Here is a 23,882-nt window from a genome sequence, read left to right as displayed (position 1 = left end):
GGAAACAAGCCTGTGCTAGATAAATTACAGCCCTGTGCAGTGGGTGTATCCTGATGTCCTGGAGCAGAGCCATACCTTTCCCATGATTGCTCGAGTTTCTGGGGTATCTGGGGTGAAAAGGATCTTCCCAAGCACCATTGGTTTTAAGAAAGACCAAATCAAAGCTCCGGTGGGGGTCTTGACCAGGTCCAGGTAAAAGGATAAGCAAAAGGGGGCTGCAAGGGGAGAAAAGCAAACAAATTGCACAGAGAACAAACAGACCAGACACAAGAAAGCTGCCAGTGTGTTTTTTCTCCCATCTGCCCAGTTTGTTGCTGTGGCCAGTGAATGACTTCAGGGCCCTCTTCACTGAGTGATCTAATGCATCTTGACAAAAGCAATCCACCCCCAAGATCTCCTGTTGCTGAACTCAAGACAACAAGAGTCTCTCTGTTGGAGCCAACATTATCTGCTTGAAGGTTAAATGGAGTTTTGTGAACTCAGAGGAGCTAATAATGTCAGTACAGTCAGAAAAACTACACATCAAGAAAAAGCAGTGACCTGTCGAGCCCTAGGACCAGATCATCAACAAATGGGAGACAGTGCAGTGTCAAGCACTGCTCTGCTGCACAGGCAGTTTTCCCTTTGAACATTTATGGCAATAAACCACCAATAATTAGGGCAGTGCAGATCTTCAGCTACCATAAATAATGAGCACTTACAGCCCTCAGAGACATATGGAGAATAGCTCAGCACTAGATCTGTCTGGAAATAGCAGAGTTCAGCTTTGAAATGTTTGTGCCCTAGGGAAAAGCCAGACTTACTGGAATCCTGAGGAATCCCATATTTCCTCATCAGCTTTTGGACATAGACATCCTCTGCATGAGAACTGTTGCTTACAGGGTCTCCAAAGTCTGGAAGCAAAGACTCAAAAAACAGGGGTGTGATCTCCTGGTTGCAGAGGACTTTTGACATGGATTTAAAAGTGCCATGTGTTATCCCAGAGTTGTTTGGTTTAAATAACGCCTGCAGAAAAGACAAAACACAAATAAATCCTGCACACTCAAAGCACCCCACTTGGAGAGAAATAACAGAATGAGAAGGAAAGGACTGAACATTTTTATACTGCTCTCTTATGAGAGGTTTGCAATTACAAAAATAGGAACTTCCCATGGAAATCATCCATTTTTTTGTTATGACAGATGTGGCACATTCATTTCCAGGTATGTCAGCCAATGTGGGAAGTGCCTACAATGTGTGCAGAGAAATCCCCTATAATGTGTGCCTGGTGACATTCACACACCTGGGTTACAACACACATTTGTCACATGGATGTGCACATCACTGTGCCCATCCAGCCCATGGCTGCACGTGGCTCTGCAATGTGCAGGCAGAATGATGACCAGGAACAATTCCTGTCACTTGTGCTCTCCTGGACTACGGATCAGAGATGGATTGGGCACTGTACTGGATGAAGGCAGAGCACCCTGGAGTTACTGCAGCTGTCAGAGCAGTAATGGGTCTGTACTGAATGTTTTGGGCAGTCTGAGGCTTTGGGTGTGATCTAATGCACACTAAAGCTAAGGCAGATTTTGCTGCTGACTTTGGTGGGTTTGCCTTTAGTGGGCAGTCCTCCAGCTGTTTTCACCAGCTGATCCTTCCAGTATTTTGCTGGAAACCTTCTCTCCTTTAAGACATTCTTGCTCCAAGTGTTCCTCCCCACTCATGAGCACTTGATGGTCCCACTGCTCCAAATCAAAATTCCCCCAGGAAGGCAATGGAGACTCACAGAATGGATTGGGTTGGAAGAGAGCACAAAGCTCATCTCATTCCAACCTCCTGCCATGGGCAGGGACACCTGCCAGAAGCCCCATCCAGCCTGGCCTTGAGCACTTCCAGAGATAAGTTTGATAGAGCTTTTCCTCAGAACAGTGTTGCTTTGAACAGAATCTATGGTTTAATGCACCTGTGGCTTCTAGGGTAGGAAGTTACTGTGGAAACCATTTCAGTGGTATTTTGCCTCAAAAGCACATGCAGACTACACATACCTTAGTCAGTGGCATTTTCCTGGACTGTCGGAGCTTTTTCAGGGAATGAATAGCTTGTAGCAATGGATCAATGCCAGATTCAACCTGGTGTCTGAAATATTTCATTTTTGTCAGAAGGCCTAACATCTTGTCCATGGGTCTCTGAAGTTCCTTGGGGAAAAACATCTGCAAGAGGCAGGAAGGAAACCAATTATGATGAGCAGGAATCTGCGTGCACAGGCATGCACACGCCCGTATTGTGTTAACTCAAACATGAGCACTGTGGGATTTTCAAAACTGCAAGGAGGCTTTACAGAGTGGGTGTCCCATGGGAAATGAATGGGATTAGTATTCCTAAATCCCCAAGCACTTTTGCAAACCATTCACCTGAACATTACATAATCTAACAGTGTGTTTCCAAACACCTACAGTTGGGAAACATGTGTCATGTACTGGCTGGGATATGATCAGATCTCTCATTTCACACAGTACACGTGTCAAACACTACGAGTGACTTTTGACCTGAGCCCAAATTCATTGGCGTTGTCACTTAACAACTTTTTTTTGCCCAGGATCACTCCTGTATTTTTAAATACATGCTCACTATTCAATTCTTTGCAAATGTTTTCTTAGATGCTGTTTCTATAGCTGGGGTAGGAGAAATTTGAACCATTTAATAACTTTGTAGTTCCAAACAGAAAGGGAAAAGATATTTTACAAGACTTTTTCCAGGGCTTCCCTTTTCAAGGAATCAAAAAATTTAGCTCATTTTTGGGTCAGCTGGGAGCGTTCAAGAGGTTGTGACAGCACATAAAGGATACTAGCAGATAGGGAGGCATTTAGAGTAGGTCCAGTGCCTTTAAATGAGGTTTGCTGCTTTACACCAGCTGGGATTCTCATTTATATCCACTCTGTCACAGCATGGATATGCAATAAAACTTGCTGCATGAGCAAAGCCAGATCTTTAGCTTGTGTAAACCAGTGTAGCTTCTGGCCACTGCAATGATATTTTATAACCTTTCAGCCAGGGCGTGCAGAAAGCACTCCAAAAATCCAGCACTAACCTTGTATAAGAAATTGTAAATGTCCAAGTGTCTGAGCAGGGTGACCCCAAGGAGGTAGGTCCTGCGAGTCCTCTCTGGCACAGGGAGGCTGCACCACTCCTGCAGCACCACTTGCAGCTGTGGGTCAGTGGCATGGGCACTGCAGGACTCCAGCTGCAGCACCTGAGAGAGGAGCTGGGTGAGCACAAAGGAAAAGGAGAATTGTTAGGGGTGCACTGCACACTCCACCATGCCTGAGTTAATCTTGCCTGCCTGTTGTTCTTTCTACAGAGCCATATTTCAACCACCTAAGAACCAGAAAATGCCTGCCCATTCCTCCTGCTCCCAGGGACAAATCCTAAGGACTGTGTTTTACTACCCAGCTTGCACAGTAGTAAAAGCTTTTGTGGCTTCAATTTCTCATTGACTGATGCATGTGAAGTTTGGAAGAGAGCACACTCTTTGGGGCCCAGTCCAGACAAGATGGCTGGGAAGGGGAAAAGCATCTGGAGCTCTGCTTGCAGGAGCAGGAGGCTGAGGAAGGGAAGCTCATCTCTCATTCTGGGAGGGTATTTTTGGACCCTGAGTGCTCTCACACGTTGTGGTTATAAATGTACTTTTCCACCTGGACTGGGACAACTTCTCAGTGACCAGGACTGACTGAAGACCCTGCTCAGTCCCCATTAGTGTGTCCCAGAGAGTTGTGCCCTGCTCCAGATCAGAGCCATCCCTCTCCAGGCAGTGCCTGGCTGCTGCCCAGCTCCTGGTGACAGCCCAAGGGACCACGTGGCTCCCAGTCTCCAGTGGCTGGGCTGACAACAGTGACGCTCCTGCTGCATTTCTGGTGGCTATCCCAGCCCATAACATGCTCTGCTATCCTCTGTCTGTCTCTGTGGGGTCATCTGTGCTGTCACACACCCACTGACCTGCTCAGCTGCATTCACTAACAAATTATAAGTTTCAATGGTCTGAGCAGTAGAAAGCAACAAGACCTCACTAAAGGATAACAGCAAACTTACCTGACTGCTGTTTTCTGGGAAAGATGCTTCCAGAAGAGCATCAATGCTGGCTGTGGACATTCCTGTTGTGTTTCTGAGGTCCTCTTTGAGCTGGTCCACATTTTTAAACACATCTCTTAACTTCTCTGGAATGAACAGTCAAAGAACAATTGGTATTACAGCTTTCTTCAGACACACAGCAAATCTCAAGCACATGGAGAAGACTTTATGTGGAGTATGGGAGTGTGGTACCTCACTGCTGATATGAAAAAAATAAAAAAACCTTGGGACATACAGTCATTACTTCCTACATTTTACAGTCTGGTTTGTGGGCTGAAGTTATCACATCTCAGGACAGCAAAATTTGCTTAGATGGAAAGACTTGGTGCTTTCTTTGTAAAGAAAGCAAAGTGTGGTCTTGAGCAGGCTCTAGAAGTACCCCAGATAAAGGATCCCAAGGTCATGGTGTATGGTTAGTTCTTTAATACCAGTTCTTCCTGGCAGCTGGGCAGTTCTGGGATTTCCAGCAGCAAGTGTGGTAACAGTGGTGATGTTTACCAACACTGTAAAGAAAATACAGTGCAGTAAAAAATACAGAAGAGTACCTTGCTTGCTGGAGTCTGTTAAACTCTCAGTGACGTTCAACATGGAATTCAAAGTAGCCACATACTGAGGAATCTCTTGAAAGAATGCAATTTCTGGTACGTTTTCTTGAAGCCTGAATTGGAAAAACAAAACAACAAACAAAACTGAGAATATAAAGAGAAGGCAAGAAGTCATTTCATAAACAGAATACTAAAACAGTCTAGCTCAGAGAGAGAGAGAGCCTCACCACTTGATCTGTGCCTGGATGTCTGTGGCATCCCCAATGAGGACATTCTGGAGCTCCTGGGAGATCCTCCTGTGACTCAGCACACCGGTCACCAGCTGGCTGCTCAGCTCAGCAGCACGAAGGAGCTGCTCCTGAGACTGGCCCTGCTCACACAGCTCCCCAAAGGGAGCCTCAGGGAGGTGGCAGAGCTGCTGGATGGACTGAAAGCTCTCATAGTCACACAGAAGTGCTGTCAGATCCCGGAGGCGAGAGATCTTCAAAGGACATTTTGAAAAAAAGGAAGAAAAATGCACAAACACCAGTTAGATGACAGAATTATAAAAGGCAAGCTTTAAAGAGTCTAGCTGTCCCTTTCTGTCTCTCCTCAGGACTAGGATTTTGAAATATATATATATATATTTAGTTCATTCAAAAGGTCTCCAATAGAACAGCTTGTGACAATCATTGTGTGAGCTTCTGGCAGACCTGGCTGGATCTAAGAAACCTTGCAGACCTTAACATGTCATTTCCCCTGGCCAACACACTTAAGACAGCAGTACTCCATTGGACTTACCTGTTTACTAATTAATCTTCTCAGAGACCAAATAAATCTAGCTGGCACAACAGGTTTAGCCTTTCAGATACCACCTGGTCATCTACCGCAGCACAGGAAAGGGACTTGGCCACAAGTCAGAGCTTCCTCATCTGCCAACCCGTGTAAAATTATAGTCCTTTGCTATTATGGGCTTCCCTCTTGTCTGACATCATTATTTACATTATCAGGCTCTTATGGGAAGAATTATTTCCAGCTTTATGCCCTTAAGTACCTGTCACACTGAAGCTCATCATATTATTGTTACAGATATATTACACAGCAACAACATTGCACACTGCTGTATTTTTTTAAAAGGACTTTTAAATGCTGTTTCTCATATGGAGTAATAGACTGAAGTGCATGCATGCTATTAGTGCAGTCGTGAAGAAGCATTTTATTCAAATGAGGCACTGCCAAACCCAAAGCTGGCGAGGGAACTCCATGCATCAATGCTGGTGCTTCATCTCAGAAGCCATTCTGGTGTTGTGTGACATCTGGGGCCAGAGGAGCATGTGGGGACTTGACTCCAGCCACACTGCTGTTGGTACAGCTCCTCATGCAGTAACCCAGTTAGTCATGCTGCTAACTGCCAATTAGGAGTGCACAATTCCATGGATTTTCAGCAGGGCAGAGGTATCTAATCCCTATCTGTGCCTTTCAGAACTCCGCCCTACCTCCTCCTCAAGTGAAGCTGAGGCATCCTAGAATGATTGCAGCTCTGCAAGGTGCTTCAGGAAGTCTCAATATACTGACTTTTAAAACTAGTGGTGCACTGAGGAATATGCTGCCACTGGCCATCTCTGCAGTGCTCATCCTCCTGGGAAAGCTGGTGGAAAACAGAGCCATCCTATCCAGCACATGGGAGGACAGGAACACCTCTACCTTCTCTGAAAAATGGGTGTACACTTGGTAGGGACAGATAAAAAAACAACTTCCTCAACCCAGTTTACAGTTGACCTTCAAATATAGGCAGCATGCAGAACACAGAGTTTTAGTCCTAGTTTTTATCAGCTGTTCTCTTAAGAAAACTTTTTTCCATATTCTGTTTTTCAAAACCACCATTGCACATTCATGTATCACTGCAGGATGTCCTTCAAGTCAGCATTTTAAGCAGACTCACTTTTAGCTTCAGGAGCTCTGGTATGGATGAATGTTTCTCAGAGGTATTATTTTGCATAAAAGAGTTCTTTTTCAGATGAATTCGCTTCAAAAGCAGTGTGATGTTTTCTGTGCAGGGGAAAAAAACAATAGTTACTCCAGACAAAAATGCCAGAAACTTCACAGATGGGAATATCAGCACTTTTATTCTGAGGCCAACTAAGCACTGCTATTTTCCACCAAACTCCCATGGCTGAGGACCTCTGAAATCACAGAGAAAGGCCTAAATTGTAATCTGGGTTATAAGGGATTGAGTTCAAGTAGGTGCTCTGTTCCTAGTGAAATCCAGCCCATCCTGGTAATAAGTACACAGGTGAAACCTCTTGGGTGTTACAATAAGCACACAAGATGAGTATCTATGTGAAACACCATGTTAGCTCTCAGAAATAACTGCTGTCATATTACAGCTACATAAAGCTGTGAAGGGAAAGAGGTTTCTATTTGTAAGATTGCTTTGTCTGAGTGTCAGCAACCTGTCATCACACTGAGAAGAAGAGATGTACCTTCTGGAGAGACTGGGATGGAAACTCACAATCCCAATGTGACATAAATAAAATCCCAGTCTGGCTTCCCCAGGTCTCACAGCTCCAGTTAATTGCCAGCAGATAAAACCATGCAGCACCATTCCTTCCCACCATTAGACAAAACACATTGCAGCTGAGGCCCCTGAGCATTAATGAAATCATGATCACCTGTCAATTCCCCATCCTCAGCTTCTGCAGAATTTATTAAACACATCAGGTAAGGGTTATAGCTGTTGTTCGCTGTCACCTGCAAGATGGTGTTTTGAAATTCTAAAAACAGAAATCTGAAAAATAAGATAGGAATTTAAATCAGCTTCTCTTTCAAAAACAAGGTATGTATTAGTGAGCGACCTGTCATCTGTGGATGCTGCTCCTCAGCAGAGTAAATAAGAATTCCAGATGAAAGCCATCTCTCCTAAGTGGGTACCCCCCCAGTTTTATTCCATCAATTCTTTCTGCTGTTATTTCCCAAAGCTGTCATTCACTCTCAAAATAAGAAAACACACTTGAAAAGTTCACATCTATGTGATGGATGCATTACACAGATGGAAAGGCACACCTAAGGGAGACTGAGGATCAAAAATTAGAGAGTCATCCCACAAAAGGAAGGTTTTCCCAAGAGCCTACCACTGGTGGTGAGACTCCTTCAGGACTCTGTTCCTGTGCAGATACATGTGCCAACACACGAAATTTTTTGTAAGTCTGACTTTCAGCTGTACTTTCAGTTCAAGGAGAAGTTTCATCTGCTTCAATTTAACCCACATTATACATTGTGTCCTAAATTACAGTGATTGCAGGCTTAGGTTGTTCCACTGGAAGAAAATTCCATACTTCTCATGCTGCAATGAGAATGGTGGTCACAACCCATGCATGGAATTACAATACCCAAAGCCCAAACTCACTGTGTGATCAAGCTGGTTGGGGACAGAGTGTGGTCACTCAGAGTCCAAGGCAGGGTCTTGTTGTAAAGGGTTTCTGCCACGACAGTGAAGTGATGAGCCACAATATCAATCACAGTGTCAAAACTGGTTTTGTTGGAGAGAGAAGCTGAGCTGGAACTTATATTGAATTCATTTAGCAGGCCAGGGATGTTCAGCCCGTTGAGAATGTAGAGGGTGGCTTCTGTGATTTCTAGAGCTGACAGGTCACTGGCAGAGTCATTTGCCACTGCTTCCAACAGCCTTGCAAGGGGAGCTCCTGCAGCTGGGTTCCTGTTGGTGCTGAGGAAGCTGTCAAACACACCCCAGACACTTGTGTAGTAGCTGCCTATGGTGAGGCTCTGCTGGAGCCTCTGCAGCAGGTTGTGGAGCTCATCCTGTGCCACACTGAAGAGCGTGGTCAGGTTATTCCAGCCTGTGGCACTGCCAGAGGAATTCAGGGAGCTCAGCACTGTTTCATTCAGCAGGGCAGGAAGGAGCACGTTCACAAGCTGGGATGGGGACACATCACCCACATCCTGGGCTGGGATGGGGCACGAGGCATCACCCTGCACCAGCCCCTCCGTGGCTGCACTCAGAGCTCTCACCTTCTCCTGCAGCCACGAGTTTCCCAGCCCAGAGACAAGGTTTAACTTGGACAGGAAACTCAGCGACAAACGTAGAGCTCGGTTGAGGCACGACAGCTCCTTGGCAAAGCTCTCCCTGCTGTTGTTGTAGGCAGCAGCAAACTCTGGGGACAGCTGCAGGTTGCTTATGGCCACCTGGAACAGCCTGGGAAAGGTCTTATTGCTGCCTGTCCCACCCTCCATGCCCAAGGAATCCAGGAGGGGCTTGCAGGGGCTCCTGGCTGAGGACTCTCTTAGAGTGGCATTTTCAAACAGCACCTCAAGGCCTATGTCAAGCAGATCCTCAAAGGAGCAGTTCTGGAGTGTCCTATGGCCATTGCTGCTGGGCTCAAGGAAAGGATCCAAGGCTGATCGCAAGAACTCCCAAACTTTTGCCTGTAGTGAGGAATTGTGCTGTGAGGGAGACTGGCTGAACTCCTGCAGCAGCAAACGTGAGAAATTATAGACGGTGTCCATTTTCTCCTCCAATGTTTTGTTTAAGTTGGTGTCATGAAGAACTTTCATTCCTGCTCCCCACATTTCCATCAGTCTCTGGGTATAGTTACTGTAAGAATCAAGTAACAGGCTGAGGGATTCAAGCTCCCTGATGTTATACCTCTTCTGCAAGCCTTTCAAAGTTAAGATACCTCTCTGCATGGCCTGCAAGTACATGGAGATGTTGTTTCCCCTGGAGTCTTCTTCATCGTACAGCTCAAAGATGGAGGAAGCAAAGTTTAGCAGCTGCCTCAGTTCCTCACTGAAAGGAAGACTGGAGTAATTTTCCAGTGTATTTAGCAGATTTTGCAGCATGTCTAGAAGTAACTGGGCAGTGAGACTGTCTGTATTACTCCAGTTCAAGGACTGGAGACCTTCAGCAATGTGCCAGAAAGCATCAAGTTCATTTTCCTGCCCTCCAGGAAGGAGCTTCTCCATTAGCTTAGACAAAGAAGAGATCAGCAGATAATGATCACTGGTATTCACCTTTGCCATGGCGCCAAGAAGTTTCTCAAGGGACAGAAGGTGTTCTGCAAAATTTTCAGAAATTTCAGGGGTCAACAAGAAGTCAGAAAATAATGATGACACTTTTTCATTTGTGCTGAGATAATTTTCAACTTCTTCGAGCGAGATTGCATCGAGTGCAAGCATTTTGACAACCTCCCATGCATTCTCTGCATTAAAATGAGTCCTGTTTAAAATTATCTCATTCCAAATCACTGCAGCCATAGTCAGAACATCTTGATTTTCTTTTCCATAGGGATTAGAGTAGAACAGTCCTTCACCACCCCCTTCATACAGAGGAAGTATTTCTTGAAATATTCTTTCCAAGTCCAGTGTGTTGTCTGTGGCAGAAGTTGAACTGAAAAGGAGTTTTAATGCACTATACAAATCACTCAGATCTGAGGATTCCATTGCTTCAGTAGAATTCTGAAAGATCTGATGCACCAATGCTTTTCCAGGAGCTACCCCAAAGTCCACAAGGATTAGAGCTTTCTTCATCATTTGCAGGAGCTCCACATATTCACCCACTTCTGTCAGGCTCCATTTGGAGGTCAGCAGGCTGCCAGTGGCGTGCCACAGCCGGGAGAAGTGTCCCCACTCGGGCTGGCTGGAGGCAGCTCTGCCCACCTGCAGCAGCTCATCGAGACTGCTGTTCTTCATGGAAGCAGCTGCTGACAGGAGGGAAAACACAGGCAGCCCATCCCAGGCTGCTGAGCTGCCAGAGGAATTCAGGGAGCTCAGCACTGTTTCATTCAGCAGGGCAGGAAGGAGCACGTTCACAAGCTGGGATGGGGACACATCACCCACATCCTGGGCTGGGATGGGGCACGAGGCATCACCCTGCACCAGCCCCTCCGTGGCTGCACTCAGAGCTCTCACCTTCTCCTGCAGCCACGAGTTTCCCAGCCCAGAGACAAGGTTTAACTTGGACAGGAAACTCAGCGACAAACGCAGAGCTCGGTTGAGGCACGACAGCTCCTTGGCAAAGCTCTCCCTGCTGTTGTTGTAGGCAGCAGCAAACTCTGGGGACAGCTGCAGGTTGCTTATGGCCACCTGGAACAGCCTGGGAAAGGTCTTATTGCTGCCTGTCCCACCCTCCATGCCCAAGGAATCCAGGAGGGGCTTGCAGGGGCTCCTGGCTGAGGACTCTCTTAGAGTGGCATTTTCAAACAGCACCTCAAGGCCTATGTCAAGCAGATCCTCAAAGGAGCAGTTCTGGAGTGTCCTATGGCCATTGCTGCTGGGCTCAAGGAAAGGATCCAAGGCTGATCGCAAGAACTCCCAAACTTTTGCCTGTAGTGAGGAATTGTGCTGTGAGGGAGACTGGCTGAACTCCTGCAGTAGAAGATGTGTTAAATTATAGATGGGGTTAATTATGTCTTCACTGGAACCTTCACTGGCACTTGAATAATGAAGGATTTTCATTCCTGTTCTCAGAAGTTCAGACAAGCTCTCCAAGGTTTTATTGTTAAAATTAAAGAAAAGATCTATAGATTTTAATGCACTGACATTATAATTCAGCTGTAAGTCTTTTAAGATGTTCAACGTCTTCTGGATGGCTTGAGTGACTTGTGAGATATTGGCTACTCCAGAGGTTTCCCCAAACTCTTTAAACACAGCTGTTATGAACTCTGACAGCTGATCCAACTCCTCACTGAAGACACCACTTGATTTATTATTCAGCTTTTGCAAATGGCTGTTTAACACCTCCAAGAACTGCCCATAGGCGACGATGGCTGTGTTATTCCACCTCATGGATCTCAGCTTCTCCCCAATGCGCCAGTAGACGTTCAACTCATCCCACCAGGCCTCCCCCATGGACTTCTCCACAGCCCTCATCAGCTCAAACACAGGCAGCAGGAGGTACTGGTAACCTACATTTGTGCCCATCATTCGAAAAAACATCTCCTCAAGAGCTAGGAGCTGCTCTGGGAAGTTTCTGTAGGACTCAGGCTCGAGCAGATCATCAGAAAACACAGATGGGATTTCTTGCAATCCACTCAAACGGTCTCTGAGACCTTCCAGAAGTGATGGCATGCTTGTGGAGAAGAACATTTTGAGAGCATCCTTAGTTTTCAATGTACTAAAATTGGAATTACTTAGGAGAGCTGGATTCCAAAGCATTGTAGCTAATTTTAAAGCCCTCTGAATTTCTTTCCACTGGGTCATTGTATTGAAAATGGAAGTCCCATTAAAGTCACTCTGTAATTGCAGTGATGTGAAGTTATAGATTTCATCAATTATTTCCTTATTATATGGTTCCTTTAATTTATAATCATGGTGTGGATTCATTCCCAGTTCAAGAAATGCATACAATTTCTGTAATGTTTCATTCTTCAAATTTCTGAATAGATTTAAGCTTTTTAATTCACTTCTATTCATTTTTTCCTCAAAGCCTTTTAAACGATGTAGATGCTTTTGTATGGCTTCTAAATCATCTGAATTAATGGACCTCTTGGAATGCTTTCCACCAATCTCTGGTGACTTTATTTTTCTGGAGGGGAACAAAAAAGTGTTTTAGTGAATATGAAATCAATGCAAGTGGAAATGTAAGGTGATTTAGAGCAAAGATCATAGATTTGAATTACACTGTTAGTAATATCCCTTTAGCTAATGTCTCACCTTAGAACTTCCTCCAATTCAGCTACTGAAGTGCGATTGTCTTTCCAGTGAACAAAGGAATTACAAATAAATCTGGTCACCCAATTTCTTTCTTTATCTACAACAAAAATGTTAAGGGAATATTAGTAAAGATCATGTAATTCTGGAATCTGAGAGGTGCTATAATGGCAAATCTATTCAGGATAACATGCACATATGAAGTCAGGCTCCTACCACAAGCCACAATATCCTGGTTACAAATCTGAGTGTTCTTTTGAGGTGTAACTCTTCCTGGCCTTTCAAGGGAAGTGAGGATGGCATCCTAAGAAGTGACTTTCTGTGCTGAAAACATGCAGGAACAATTCAATGCTGCTGTGATCTGGATGCTAACAGAGGTCTCCTCCTGCTTTAGGAGCACTTTGCTGTCAGTAATGCAGAGTAAGGTGGCCAAGTATTTATTATGGTTTCTTTCCCTTCATTTAGGGTTGCTTTTTTACAGCTCACACATAAGCTCTGTCTGCAGCATCATTCATGTCTCCCACAGCCATTTACACTCATCTTGATATCCCCATGTGTCCAATCCTCTCATCAGCCACTTTGCATGTCTTCCCTTCTTGCACACCTCATCTTTCTTGTTACCCACCTTAACTCCCACAATCTCCACAAAACAAGTAGAGAAGGCTCAGCAATCCCCATCTGTCCCTTGTAGCATTTAGTTCCTTTCCCTTGCCTGTTCCCAGATCCCCAGTTAGAGGGGGATATCTCTGCTGGAAGGTACAGGGATTTGAAGGAATGGCTCATATGGATGTAAACAGCTCATTGTGCAGCCCCTGCCTTGCTGCACCAAGCTGAGTTAGACAGAGTCTACAACCAGAGGCAGATTTTGACATCACCCCCCAAAAAAGGCAAATCAAAGTGAAACATTACTGCTCCCCATTTCCACTGAGCCTGCAAACTCATGTTAATTCATTGTCTACTGACAAACCCAAGCCTTTTTTACTTTTCCATTTGAAATGAGGCATTTTATTCACATTTGTGAAAAGCTGAAGGAAGAACCCATTATGCTGAGCCCTGAACAGTGTGCAATCTGTATGGTCACTTATTAGCCTGTAGTTTGCTTCTCCTCAGCACCACAGGTTTTCAGCAGAGATATGACTCAGTGGAGGAGTCTTACCTTGCTCCAAGCAGTTCAGGGAAAGTGGAGAATCTGTAACCTCATTCTGAACAGTTTTGAATCTATCATCGCTCACCAGAGATGCAGAGACATTCTGAGCTCCCAGCACAACACTGAAGGAGGGCGGAAAAACAAAAATAAATTGTGGCTACAGGTTTATATGCTCTAATAGGAAACAGCTGGAATACAATCTATCATTCTTAATATGTCTGACAGACAAGACATCACCCCTATTTTTAATGATATGTTTGATCATGCACAAGATACAAACACCAGGGGCTTTGGTGGGAAAACCATGGTGGTGTATTAGCACAAACACACGTGTGGCACCCATTAGGTGCACTTTTTCAGAGTTATGTAAAATCTACAGGCCACTAAAATCCAGCCAGCAGGTCTCAGAAAACACCCAGGTGACACACCAGCCATGTGATTCACTGCTGCAGGGGAATTTCCTCCTAAAAAACCCCAAGAACCAAGGAGACAAGGCTCCAGGGAGAGCAGGGATCCCAGGGGGGAAAACATCTGTGGAAGGAAGAAGTGATCACAAATAACTGCTGCCATTTCCAATTCTCCTTCTTTCCTTTTTCATGCTATAATAGCCAGGCTGCCAGGGAAGCAAGGAATGTTTTCCAGTCATAGGAAGGAACAAGCTGATAATCAGGCATATTGTACCACAGAGGACCTAATTTAAAGGACTGCCTGCTCAGGTGTGCAGGTTACTGAAAACTTTACTGTGATTATTAGTCCCTTCTTCTCCTGTATAAAGAGCAGCCTTTACTGTAGCTGTGGGGTCACTGAAATGCACCATCTCTCTCACCTGCCTCAAGTTCTGCAGGTGATACACAAAGATCTCAGTGGCATGAATAAATGCATACTGATCTGTGGGAACAGGCTGCTACTGAGAGCAGAGCACCAGGGATCTCTTCTGTCCTAATTTAACATAATGTCTCCATGCAGGCTTCCTGGGCTTGGTGCTCATCATTTTCATTCTGCAGATGTGCTTGTAAGAGTCTTAGAGGGGAAGAAACCCAGTTATAAATGACATATTTAGCTGAGCAATGGCAGAGCTAAGGAAGAGGCAGGCACAGACTTGCCAAAAATGGATGCACATCACACAGATCAGAAGGCAGCAAACATGGAAACAAGTGTTGTTGCTGCCCTTTTATTTCAGTCTTGCAGGGTTTCTGCAGACTTTGGCTGTGGAGAAAAATCTCAGCTTATATGCTTAGCTGAAAAATTATCTTACAGCAACAAACAGGAACATTTGTGAAATCAGTCTGCAAACCAGGTTTTTGTGGGTAATAAAATTTGCTGCTAAACTTTCTGTAGGATTCATGACTTGGAAGTTACTGTTTCACACTGGTGGTGTTTATCACTCAGTTCATACAGATGTAACAATGAGCAAAAGTTCTTTTCTTCTATACCTTCATATTTCAACCACCAAAAAAACCTCTCTGTACAGCACTTTTTTAGGAGTTCAGTCCTGCCTGAGTAAGAGACGTGGGCAGGCTCGCTAAGATGTGCTTTTGTAAGCATCATTAAAAGTACTATTTGTGCAATCTCTTTGCAATAACTCTTTACTCATGCATTTACAGTGCCAGATGCCAGGCATAAAAGCACTGCACAGTTCTGGTGATGAAATTCTATGTGCCTCTTTGTTGTGCCTATGATAACTTCCCCCAGCTCTGCAGCTGGAGAGCAAAGAAGAGCAGCACAGTAAATATTAATTCTCCCTGGGCACTCCAACAGGGCTGGTTCTCAGGTTGGGTTCTACAAGCCAGTAAATGCAACCAAATGTAATAATTCTGTGACTGAAACAGCAGTATGAACAAAATGCTTCTGAATAAAATTACAATTCTTGCCACACTGCTGCTGACTCCTTTAAGGATAAGGACATTACAGCTTACACATGGGTCTCACAATGCAGCATGGAAAATTACCTTGATATGAAATGTACAGGTTTCTAAGTGCCTCAGCAACACACCAGTGATCAAAAGTGAGTCCCTCTAAGCCTGGGTGCAATCAAAGTGCCAAAGCTTCTACAACTTCTTTTGGCATCTTAACCCAATTGCTCAGGTATGCAAGATAAAAACAAAAAGCAGTCAGTCTGAAGACACTCAGTTTCTTGGTGTCCTCCATGTACTGTAACAACTGGACTATCCAGAATATTTTATAGCAGGATCAGTCACACATCCAGAAGATGACTTGGAACAGAGTCCCTTAATCTTGAGTAACTTGTGTCTTCTGGAGATCAGGGAGGGTTTAGCCAAACTACAGCCCAGGAAAGGGATTTCAAGGCTAAGCTCATTTTAGAAATTTGTCTTGCCCTAGGTGCAAACTGCATCAAATATTTCAGTACAGTTAAATAATGCAGTTAAGCCAGCTCTGTTTTACATATAACCACTGAGCAAGTACATAACTGGCACTTTCTTCAAGTCAGATGTGTTAAAGCCCATATGGTAGAAAACCAGGCTCCCTCTCTTCTCTGCTTTCTTGGGACCAGCCTTGAAAGATTAACCCAGCAGTAGATTAGGAAATCAGTTTTAAAAAACAACATTATGGCTCCCCTACAAGTGCTTGAGGTGTTCCAAAGCAAGCGGAACTTGGCTCTGTGCTTTTCTGCAAAGAAGCAGCTGGCTGCTTTCTTTATCCAGCCAGGAGGGTTTTTCTTCCACCAAAGGCAGTGCCTGTAACTCACCAGCTTTTCTATCTGCACAAGGGCATGACAGTGCCTCTAAGCAGGCTGGGAGAAAAGAGTTTATATCAAGTTCCCATTAAAAGAATGACACAAGAGTCACTGAAAAACAACACACTGCTCACAGTGCACAGACACCTTTAGAGATGCATTAGCATGGAGCTGCATCATCCCCCAAACAAATCATGCTTTTAAGGTAACACCTCTCTTTCAAGAGGAGAGGTGATGCCCTTAGAGGTCAGCACACAAACCCAGCAGCTTTCAATGCTTCTCCTGCCATTTTCTCTGTTTTACCTGCTTGGATTCTGAAGGAAATCAATGATGTCTCGCAGCTGCATGTTGTCCTGAAACACATCTGGGGCCAGCAAAAGCAGGTGCCACAGGGAGGTGTCATTCTGCACTTGGGAGATGAGTGTCAGAAATGAGACCATTTCATTGACAAAAGTCTCCTGGTACTCTGGGTTGTGCTGCACCTTAACAAACAAAAATGAAAGAAATTATTTAAGAACCAGAAGAAATTATTTAATAACCACAAGAAATTATTTAATAACCAGAAGCCTTGCTGCTGGGGGGTACTTCTATGTTTTTCAGCTGGCTCTGCACTTGCATGCAAGTCTGCAAAACAATACATTCAAAGGACAGGTAATAACTGAGAGTGTGACTGTGTTTTACCTTCACACCCCAGGTTGTACAATAAATTCTCTGTTCAGACAAGCCCTACGATTCACAATATCCTAAAGAGTCCAAAGACTAGGAATAGAAGAAAATTAATATCAATTCTAACCTTGGCAAAGAAAAAAAAAAAAAAAAAAAAAAAAGAAGGCTTTATCTTTAAAGGATTCATTTGCTTTAATTATATTGCTTTCCCAAAGACAAGTACTGCTTCAATCATGAATTGTTGGATCCGATGCAGGGGTAACTGGATGAAGTTATACTGCTGAGGTAATACACAATTAAATTCATTGCCTTCCCAAGGTTTGAACATTCTTATTTACACCACATCCTCATGCTGTTCTATTGACCTGCCACTACAGTGGGGCAAACAAAGAGAAGCAAGGCCCAGACGTGGTGAGAACCCTTAGCAGCCATGAGCTGATAGTGGATGACCCTTGGCTTTCCAAGGTCTCTGGGCTAACCCTATGCACAAGAATTCACTCATCCTCACTGTGCCCAACTTGCACTTGGGTACAGAGATGAACAACTCCTGCCCACGAGGGGCTGTGTTGTAGCTCCATACCCTGCCTGACCTGTCTGAACTGCCACAGCTCCCAGCTGCAGCCCCCAGGGAAGGTCCCAGGCACTCACCTGGGAGAGCTGGGTCCTGAACTCCTGGGCAAAGGACTCCAGAAGCGAGGAGTTGGTGAAGCAGAAGGTGTGGTGGATGTTGGCTGCCATGCTCCCGCCCGAGGCACCGGGATGCGCCAGGTACCGCGACGAGAGCTGGCACAGCAGGGCCCTGAGGTTCCCTGCAGTGGAGTGTTGGGGCTGCCTCTGAAAGAACAGCAAACATTCAGGGTGGCTGTAAAGCAATATCATGTTTGGGATGGTGCTAAACACAGTGATGAGACTTTTTTTAAGGATAGCAGTAAATGAAAAATATTGTGGTTACAGCGTAGACAGAATTCTAACAGCTGAATGGTTTCACTAAAACCCTTCAAATTCCTCATCTATTACAAAGAGGAATGTGTGCTTAAGTGTTTGTAGGCCTGGACACCAAACCATATAAGCAGTGTCCACTGCATTGTAACAAATTTCTATTACAAAGCAATAGATTCTATAAATATTAAATACCTATACAATAAACACACAGTGCCTCTGATACCACTGCAGGACTAGCACGAGTAAATAAATATTTGAAAGTCAAAGCCTGTGACATTGTATCTTTAATTTCATAAGAGAAAAAATATACTGCAAACAACTCACACAAGTTTCTGAACAAAGTATCTCAGAGTATTTATATATATTTTGTATTTCATGATATTATGTCTCAAGGTTTCCCTGGTTTCTGCCTAGAGGACAAAAAACTCACCACAAAGCTTAAAAATCCACCCACAATCACTGTGTTTCTAAAATAAAGCTCATTCACATAATAGGGGAAATCCTAAAGCAATAAAAGCTGTGTCTTGGTACTTTGAGCTTCTAATTCCTTAAATATGAGAATACATAAATGTTCATACTCAGCTATTATGCAAATACAGACTTACCTTCCCAAAATTGAAGATCTTGTTGAGCGTGTGGGTGCTGGAAGTCAAGTTGGATGGTGATGAAACATTCTGAAGGTTTTTCTCTCCATGTGATACCAAATCCCCAAATGCTGCAATAACAGTTTGAAACACTGTATTTTACTTACGGCTTTTCAAACCTCTTTGCTACATAAAACCAGGACGCAGGACAGCTACCTACAGCTTTGGGTGCATTATCAAACTGTCTCCAAAGGTACAGCCAATGGCAACCTGTAAGTATTTTAGGGCTTTTTCTGATATAATGAAATTCTGGATGACACTGTAACTTGTTATATGGGGCCACGACCTATCATTTTAAATTTTATTTTTAAATAAAATGTAGAACTGAGTTCCTCCCTGACCATCAGCATGAGTCAACAGTTCCCATAACTGTTCATTGATTTGCTTTTCCCCTCCCCACGCCTCTGTACTTGGTCCCTTTTGCATTCTGCCTTTTTCTGTCTGTGCACCACAGAGGGTGCTGGCAGGAATGCTAATTGGAACAGTGAACGGCTGGAGCAGAACAGGCAAATGCAAATTTGTAATCATTCATTTCATCCTGAGCTCCCTGCAGAAAGGACTATCCATCATGATGGCTTGCAGATTGCACCAGCCATTACCATCAACAAATAATAATTGTAACGATTTTATGGAAACTTTCAGAGTGAAAGTTCCTTCAGGAAAGAGAATCACATCAGAGGAGAACATCACCAACAATAAATATCCACTCTGGCACAGAAGACAACTTATTTGCTGGATAACTGTGGATAAAAACCCATTTGAAAAAAAAATCATAAGCTGTTTATGGAGAATTTGTGGGTAGTAAAAGGGCAATATTCCATAAATAGCCAGGTCTCTAATTAACGTCCAATCAGTCTGTGATCTTGCATTGCTCCCGTGAAACACAACCATTTAATCCTGGTTTCTTGGCCAAATTTCAAAGTCTTCTCTACAGCTACTTGTACTTGTCCCCAAGAATTTACACTAATGTCAGGGCCATTGTCATGTGCCTCTATGAAACACATAAATCATTTCAGCAGCGCTCTAAGAACTGCAGCTCTGTCCAGAGATCTTCAAAAGATCAGCCTTCAAAGAGCAGAACTTCCTGGAGCAGTGAGAGACCTACCCAGTGAAGCATTCCTGCTTTCAGGAACCTCTGCACTCCATGGTGATGGCTGCCTGTCCTTGGCTACACTGGATGAGCTCCTGCGCTTCCTGGGGGGAAAAAGAAAAGAAGAAAAAAGGAAAAAAAAAAGAAGAGACAACTGTAACAACTGCCAGAATTTCTTATAATTAACTTACTGCTTTAACTCAGAATGTGTCTGTGGCTGGATTTCATGGCAGGTGTGTTGAAATCTGGATTATGCAAAAGCCTGGCTCCTTCTGGAGGCCTGGCACGTATCTTGGGCAAGCAAAAGTCCAGAACTCCATGGCTATAAAGTGTATGGCCTTACCAAGAAATCCTTCCAGACAACAAGACCTTAACATTCCACTCCTTCCCAAACATTCCACTACAGGAGAAAAGATTGCTGAGCTTGGTTTTTGGACTTGGTTTCCTTTTATTAAGGGAAATTTCAAGCAACCTTACCATGCACACCTTGGTAAATGCCTCTAAGAAACAGAATCAAAGGGGAGAACCTTGCCCATTTTCTCTGCTGACCTCTGGTTATACATAGTTTTAGGGCAAGTTATAAAACAGCTTAACAAGAGCTTCAGTGAGTTGCACAATGGGAGAGGAGAAAAACAGCCTGGATTAGCTGAATATTACAAAACAATAGATCCAGGTAGTGAAGGGCCACAGCTCAAACACTTTGTGACAAACTCCCCAATGGGGATCCAGCACCCCTGAGGCAGAGCTGCACCTATTCATCTGGAGCCTCCCCCTTCCCAAGGAATCTTTTCCTGAGGTTTTAGACTCTGCTGCATCCTGCTAGTTTTGCTGTGGCTACCTCATAGTTGGCATTTTTCTTTGTAATACACAGCAAGGCTGACCTGACCATGCAAGGGGAGGTATGGCCACGTATCTATAATGATACTCCCCACACACAATCTCAAGGATCAAGAGTGGTCAAGATGCTTGGTAATAACTCATGCTCTTGATATAAAATTTGGCCAAATCCTTTGGTTTTCATTTGGCAGGAAAAAACACTTATTTCCTAAACAGCTTTTCAGAAACCAAAAGCAGAAAAGCAAGGAGGATTTGTAGCTATTCAAACCATGGAAGACCTCCAGCTTTGGCACTAGAAGCTCCCATTTCTTCATTTCAATACTCCAAATGAGCCATTGTTTAACATGCCCAGGGAAAAACAATGACACTGAGGAACAGAGCTGTGAATCCAGGCATCCAGTCTCCATGTGGCTTTGCCTTCCCTCCTCTCTTCTGCTGCATGACCTTGAAATTAATTAGGATTCACCTTGTGCAACTTCAGTTGCCCACATCCTTAGTCACCCTTCCCACTCATGGAGAGATTCTGACCACTGAATTGGCCTAGGAAATTACTCCCTCTGCACTAAGGAGGATCCTTAAGGAGCCACCAACCCCAGGACTGCCTGATGGTGGGGCCCATTTTAGTTCTTCAGAATCTCAACCTCTGGCCAAGGGGGATTTTGAGACTCTGACTATGGAGCAGCCTCTCACCTAAAAGCAAAGATGAGTAACCAGGCCCATTGTGAGATGCCCAGATTTTTAGCTCTCCATGAACCAGCCAGGCCTCAGCATGGCATGTTCCCCAGGGGTCTGTCAGAACTGGGCAGCCAGGATGTAGAAACCACCCTGGCTGGCAAGCCTCAAGGCAAATCCTACTTCACTTCAACTGGAACATCAAGAAGTTGAAATGATCCCACTGAACATTTCCATTTCAGCAAATGGACATTCCAACAAAACATGCCCAGCCAGCTCCATGCTGCAAATCTCTGTGCTTTTGCGGGCAAAAATTGTTTCTGCATTTTCATGTGTTTCCTAACATGTTTGATGGCCTGCAGAGAGGACATCCGTTCTGGCTGGCACCTGGAGGACATGCTCAAAGAGCACTTGCTCCAGAACTAACATCCAAACTTCCAGCCAAAGCATCCTGAACTGATCCCTCTCAGTGGCAGATCAACATTCTGGGCTGCTCTGGGGGCAAGTCTTATCACAGATCTGACCCACAGCCATGCAAAAACATGTTCCTTTGCTTTGATCCGGCTGAGCTGAAGAGTTTTTCTCAGGGAGTAAAATTCCCTTCAGCAGAAGATTCCAGCCTGAATCAGTGGACACATTCCTAAGATATATGTCTAATGTGATTTTTTTTCTGAAGTGTCCAGTTGCAGCTGATATTCTCTTTTCTAAGTGCCAGACATCTGTTAGAACAGGTAGTTGAGGTATATCTGTTGTAGATGAATTTGTACATACACACAGACATGCATGGATGCTCCCTCCCCCTCAAGACAGGTTTTGTTTTACACCTCCTAACACCAGGAAATATTCAGATTCCCTTACAGTCTGAGGGGTGAGATGTCATTAAGTCTTGGCAGCAGATCTTCTGGTGTGTATGGTGTGCCCTTACACCTGGCATCAGAATCACACAGCACCGTCTGCAGGAACGGGAAGAAGCCTGCACTGGGAAGGTTTCGGGGTGCAAGGTAACCTGGAGGGAAAAAGAGAGAGAAAATGTCATTATGATGATGAGGACATGCACTTTTTGGCCATATGTTTCTGTCAGGATGTGCTGTTTTCCCTTCCTAAACAACAGGACAGAGTCCCAGTTTCACTGAGGCTCCTTTCACTGACTCCACCCTGGCAGTATCATCTGCCAAATCCCACTACAAGCACCTCCTCAACACTGACAAAGTCATCACAGGCTATTTAATCACAGCATGGTTTGGCTTGGAAGAAATCTTGAAGGTTGTCCAGTTCCAACATGCCTGCCATGGGCAGGGACATGTCCCACTAGACCCAGTTGCTCAGGGTCCCAGTTAATAGGAAGAAGAGCCAAACTATTTGTTCACAGGATACCTGTTGATCCTGAAACAACTGCACGTCCTCCCTTTTCTCCCAAATCCAACAACAGGCAAGAAATGACAAAAAACGCCCTTAGATTAAGGTATCCTAATTCTGCCTTTAAAAAATAAAATAAAGTGAAAGCAGGCACGTGGCCAGAGTAACCTGAAGCACCCATGAGAACATATTCTCCAAGACTTGTTGGATTGTTTTCTACACAACGCCACAGTCTTCATTTCCAAGCCAGGAAATAAAATGTATTGCCAAACACTGCACCCACTGCTGCTGTTAAAACAGGCCTCTGTCTCAGCTTTTACCACAGGAAGGGGCAATGGATCCAGGACCAACAAAACAAGCATCCTTTGCCTTTTGAGCAGAGCTGTCCCGGGAAGGCAGAGGAGCAATCCATCACCACCATCCCCAGTGTGTCCTCCCAGCTCAGAGCAGCTCCAGCACCATCTGCCTGGTGACCTGGGATGCTGGCAGCCAGTGCTGAGGGATGAGATGTGTGTCCCTGTCTCCATTTCTCCAGACACAGAGTGGACCTGAGCAATGAGACACTCGGGGAGTGTTTGATGTGCCTCTTGCCCCGTGCTGCTCGCTGCCAGCCCGCAGAGTTCACGGCTGCTCTTCCTCTCGCAGACAAACGCTCTCATAAATCTCCACACTCTTTTGCTGGATCACAGCAACATATTATTTAAAATAATCATTTGGAAAATTACCTGGCAAAGGACATTGCTATTATTTCTGCTATGGAAGGGAGCCAGATTTGCTGAAGGCCTGCGGGCAGGCTTGTGGTAATTGATTACCTTGCTCTTTAGTCTTCAAAGATGACCTGAGACTCTCACTCAGGCACGGCTTTATCTCTCACCCCTCCAACAAGGACACAGCACTGCATTGGTACAATATCTATTCATTATAGCAGTGGTCAAACCCCAGATGCTCCCAGAGGGCTTAGCAGGGGTAGGTGGATTCCAGGGCTGTTGGTCTCCTTGATGGAGACTGGATTTTCCTGAGCTTTCCTCAGCACAATTGGTCACTGCATTTTTGGGTCAGAACACAAGAGCTCATGGTTTAGCAGAGGAGTTCCCGTTGCTTTGTCCAAAACAGCAACCAGCACAGAGGCCCCTGAGACCTGCAGAGATACAGGCACCCACTTTGATGGTGGGGTACACCTCAGTGGAGAGTTAGGAGTACAAGAGAAAATTAAAGGACATGGATAGCTGCCAGAGGAGAAGGCTCCCTGTTGTGGGAATCTTCCCCCAACACTCCCTGCATCCCTCAAGCCACCTGAGGAATTACACCCCTCCCTCAGGAGTTAGGCTGAACCATCTCCCAGGAACCTCAGAGCACCAAGGGCAGCAAAAGAGCTCCCTTATCCCTCCAGGCAGCACTTCTGGTGTTGGGGCCACAGGACCAAGCATCCACCACTCTAAAGGTGTTGCAGGGTAATTAATCTGCTGCCCATGAGGGAAACCTTAGAGCAGGGCACTTTAATCTGGAAGCATCCTTGTGTGAATATCCCTGCTGTGTC

General features: G+C 44.8%; 1 protein-coding gene across 1 annotated transcript in view; it reads right to left on the bottom strand.

The window, feature by feature from the left end:
• Positions 1 to 23,882, bottom strand: part of ABCA12 (ATP binding cassette subfamily A member 12) — an 80,172-nt gene that overhangs the window by 41,980 nt on the left and 14,310 nt on the right. The window contains exons 3-19 of the mRNA XM_071434268.1: positions 21,848 to 21,995; positions 19,496 to 19,584; positions 18,352 to 18,461; positions 17,453 to 17,638; positions 16,442 to 16,620; positions 13,453 to 13,565; positions 12,300 to 12,396; positions 8,038 to 12,171; positions 7,304 to 7,419; positions 6,574 to 6,680; positions 4,880 to 5,133; positions 4,653 to 4,765; positions 4,069 to 4,193; positions 3,071 to 3,244; positions 2,028 to 2,192; positions 804 to 1,005; positions 76 to 215 (exon numbers count right to left, since the gene is read on the bottom strand). Of these exons, the coding sequence (XP_071290369.1) occupies positions 76 to 215; positions 804 to 1,005; positions 2,028 to 2,192; positions 3,071 to 3,244; positions 4,069 to 4,193; positions 4,653 to 4,765; positions 4,880 to 5,133; positions 6,574 to 6,680; positions 7,304 to 7,419; positions 8,038 to 12,171; positions 12,300 to 12,396; positions 13,453 to 13,565; positions 16,442 to 16,620; positions 17,453 to 17,638; positions 18,352 to 18,461; positions 19,496 to 19,584; positions 21,848 to 21,995 (6,452 nt within the window). The remainder of the gene's footprint in view (positions 1 to 75; positions 216 to 803; positions 1,006 to 2,027; positions 2,193 to 3,070; positions 3,245 to 4,068; positions 4,194 to 4,652; positions 4,766 to 4,879; positions 5,134 to 6,573; positions 6,681 to 7,303; positions 7,420 to 8,037; positions 12,172 to 12,299; positions 12,397 to 13,452; positions 13,566 to 16,441; positions 16,621 to 17,452; positions 17,639 to 18,351; positions 18,462 to 19,495; positions 19,585 to 21,847; positions 21,996 to 23,882) is intronic.

Source organism: Agelaius tricolor, unplaced genomic scaffold, assembly GCF_023055355.1.
Source record: "Agelaius tricolor isolate 1412-34295 unplaced genomic scaffold, bAgeTri1.0.p SCAF_10, whole genome shotgun sequence".
Lineage (NCBI taxonomy): Eukaryota > Metazoa > Chordata > Aves > Passeriformes > Icteridae > Agelaius > Agelaius tricolor.
The sequence above is the reverse complement of the archived record's forward strand: the minus strand, read 5'-3'. Positions and strand labels throughout refer to the sequence as shown.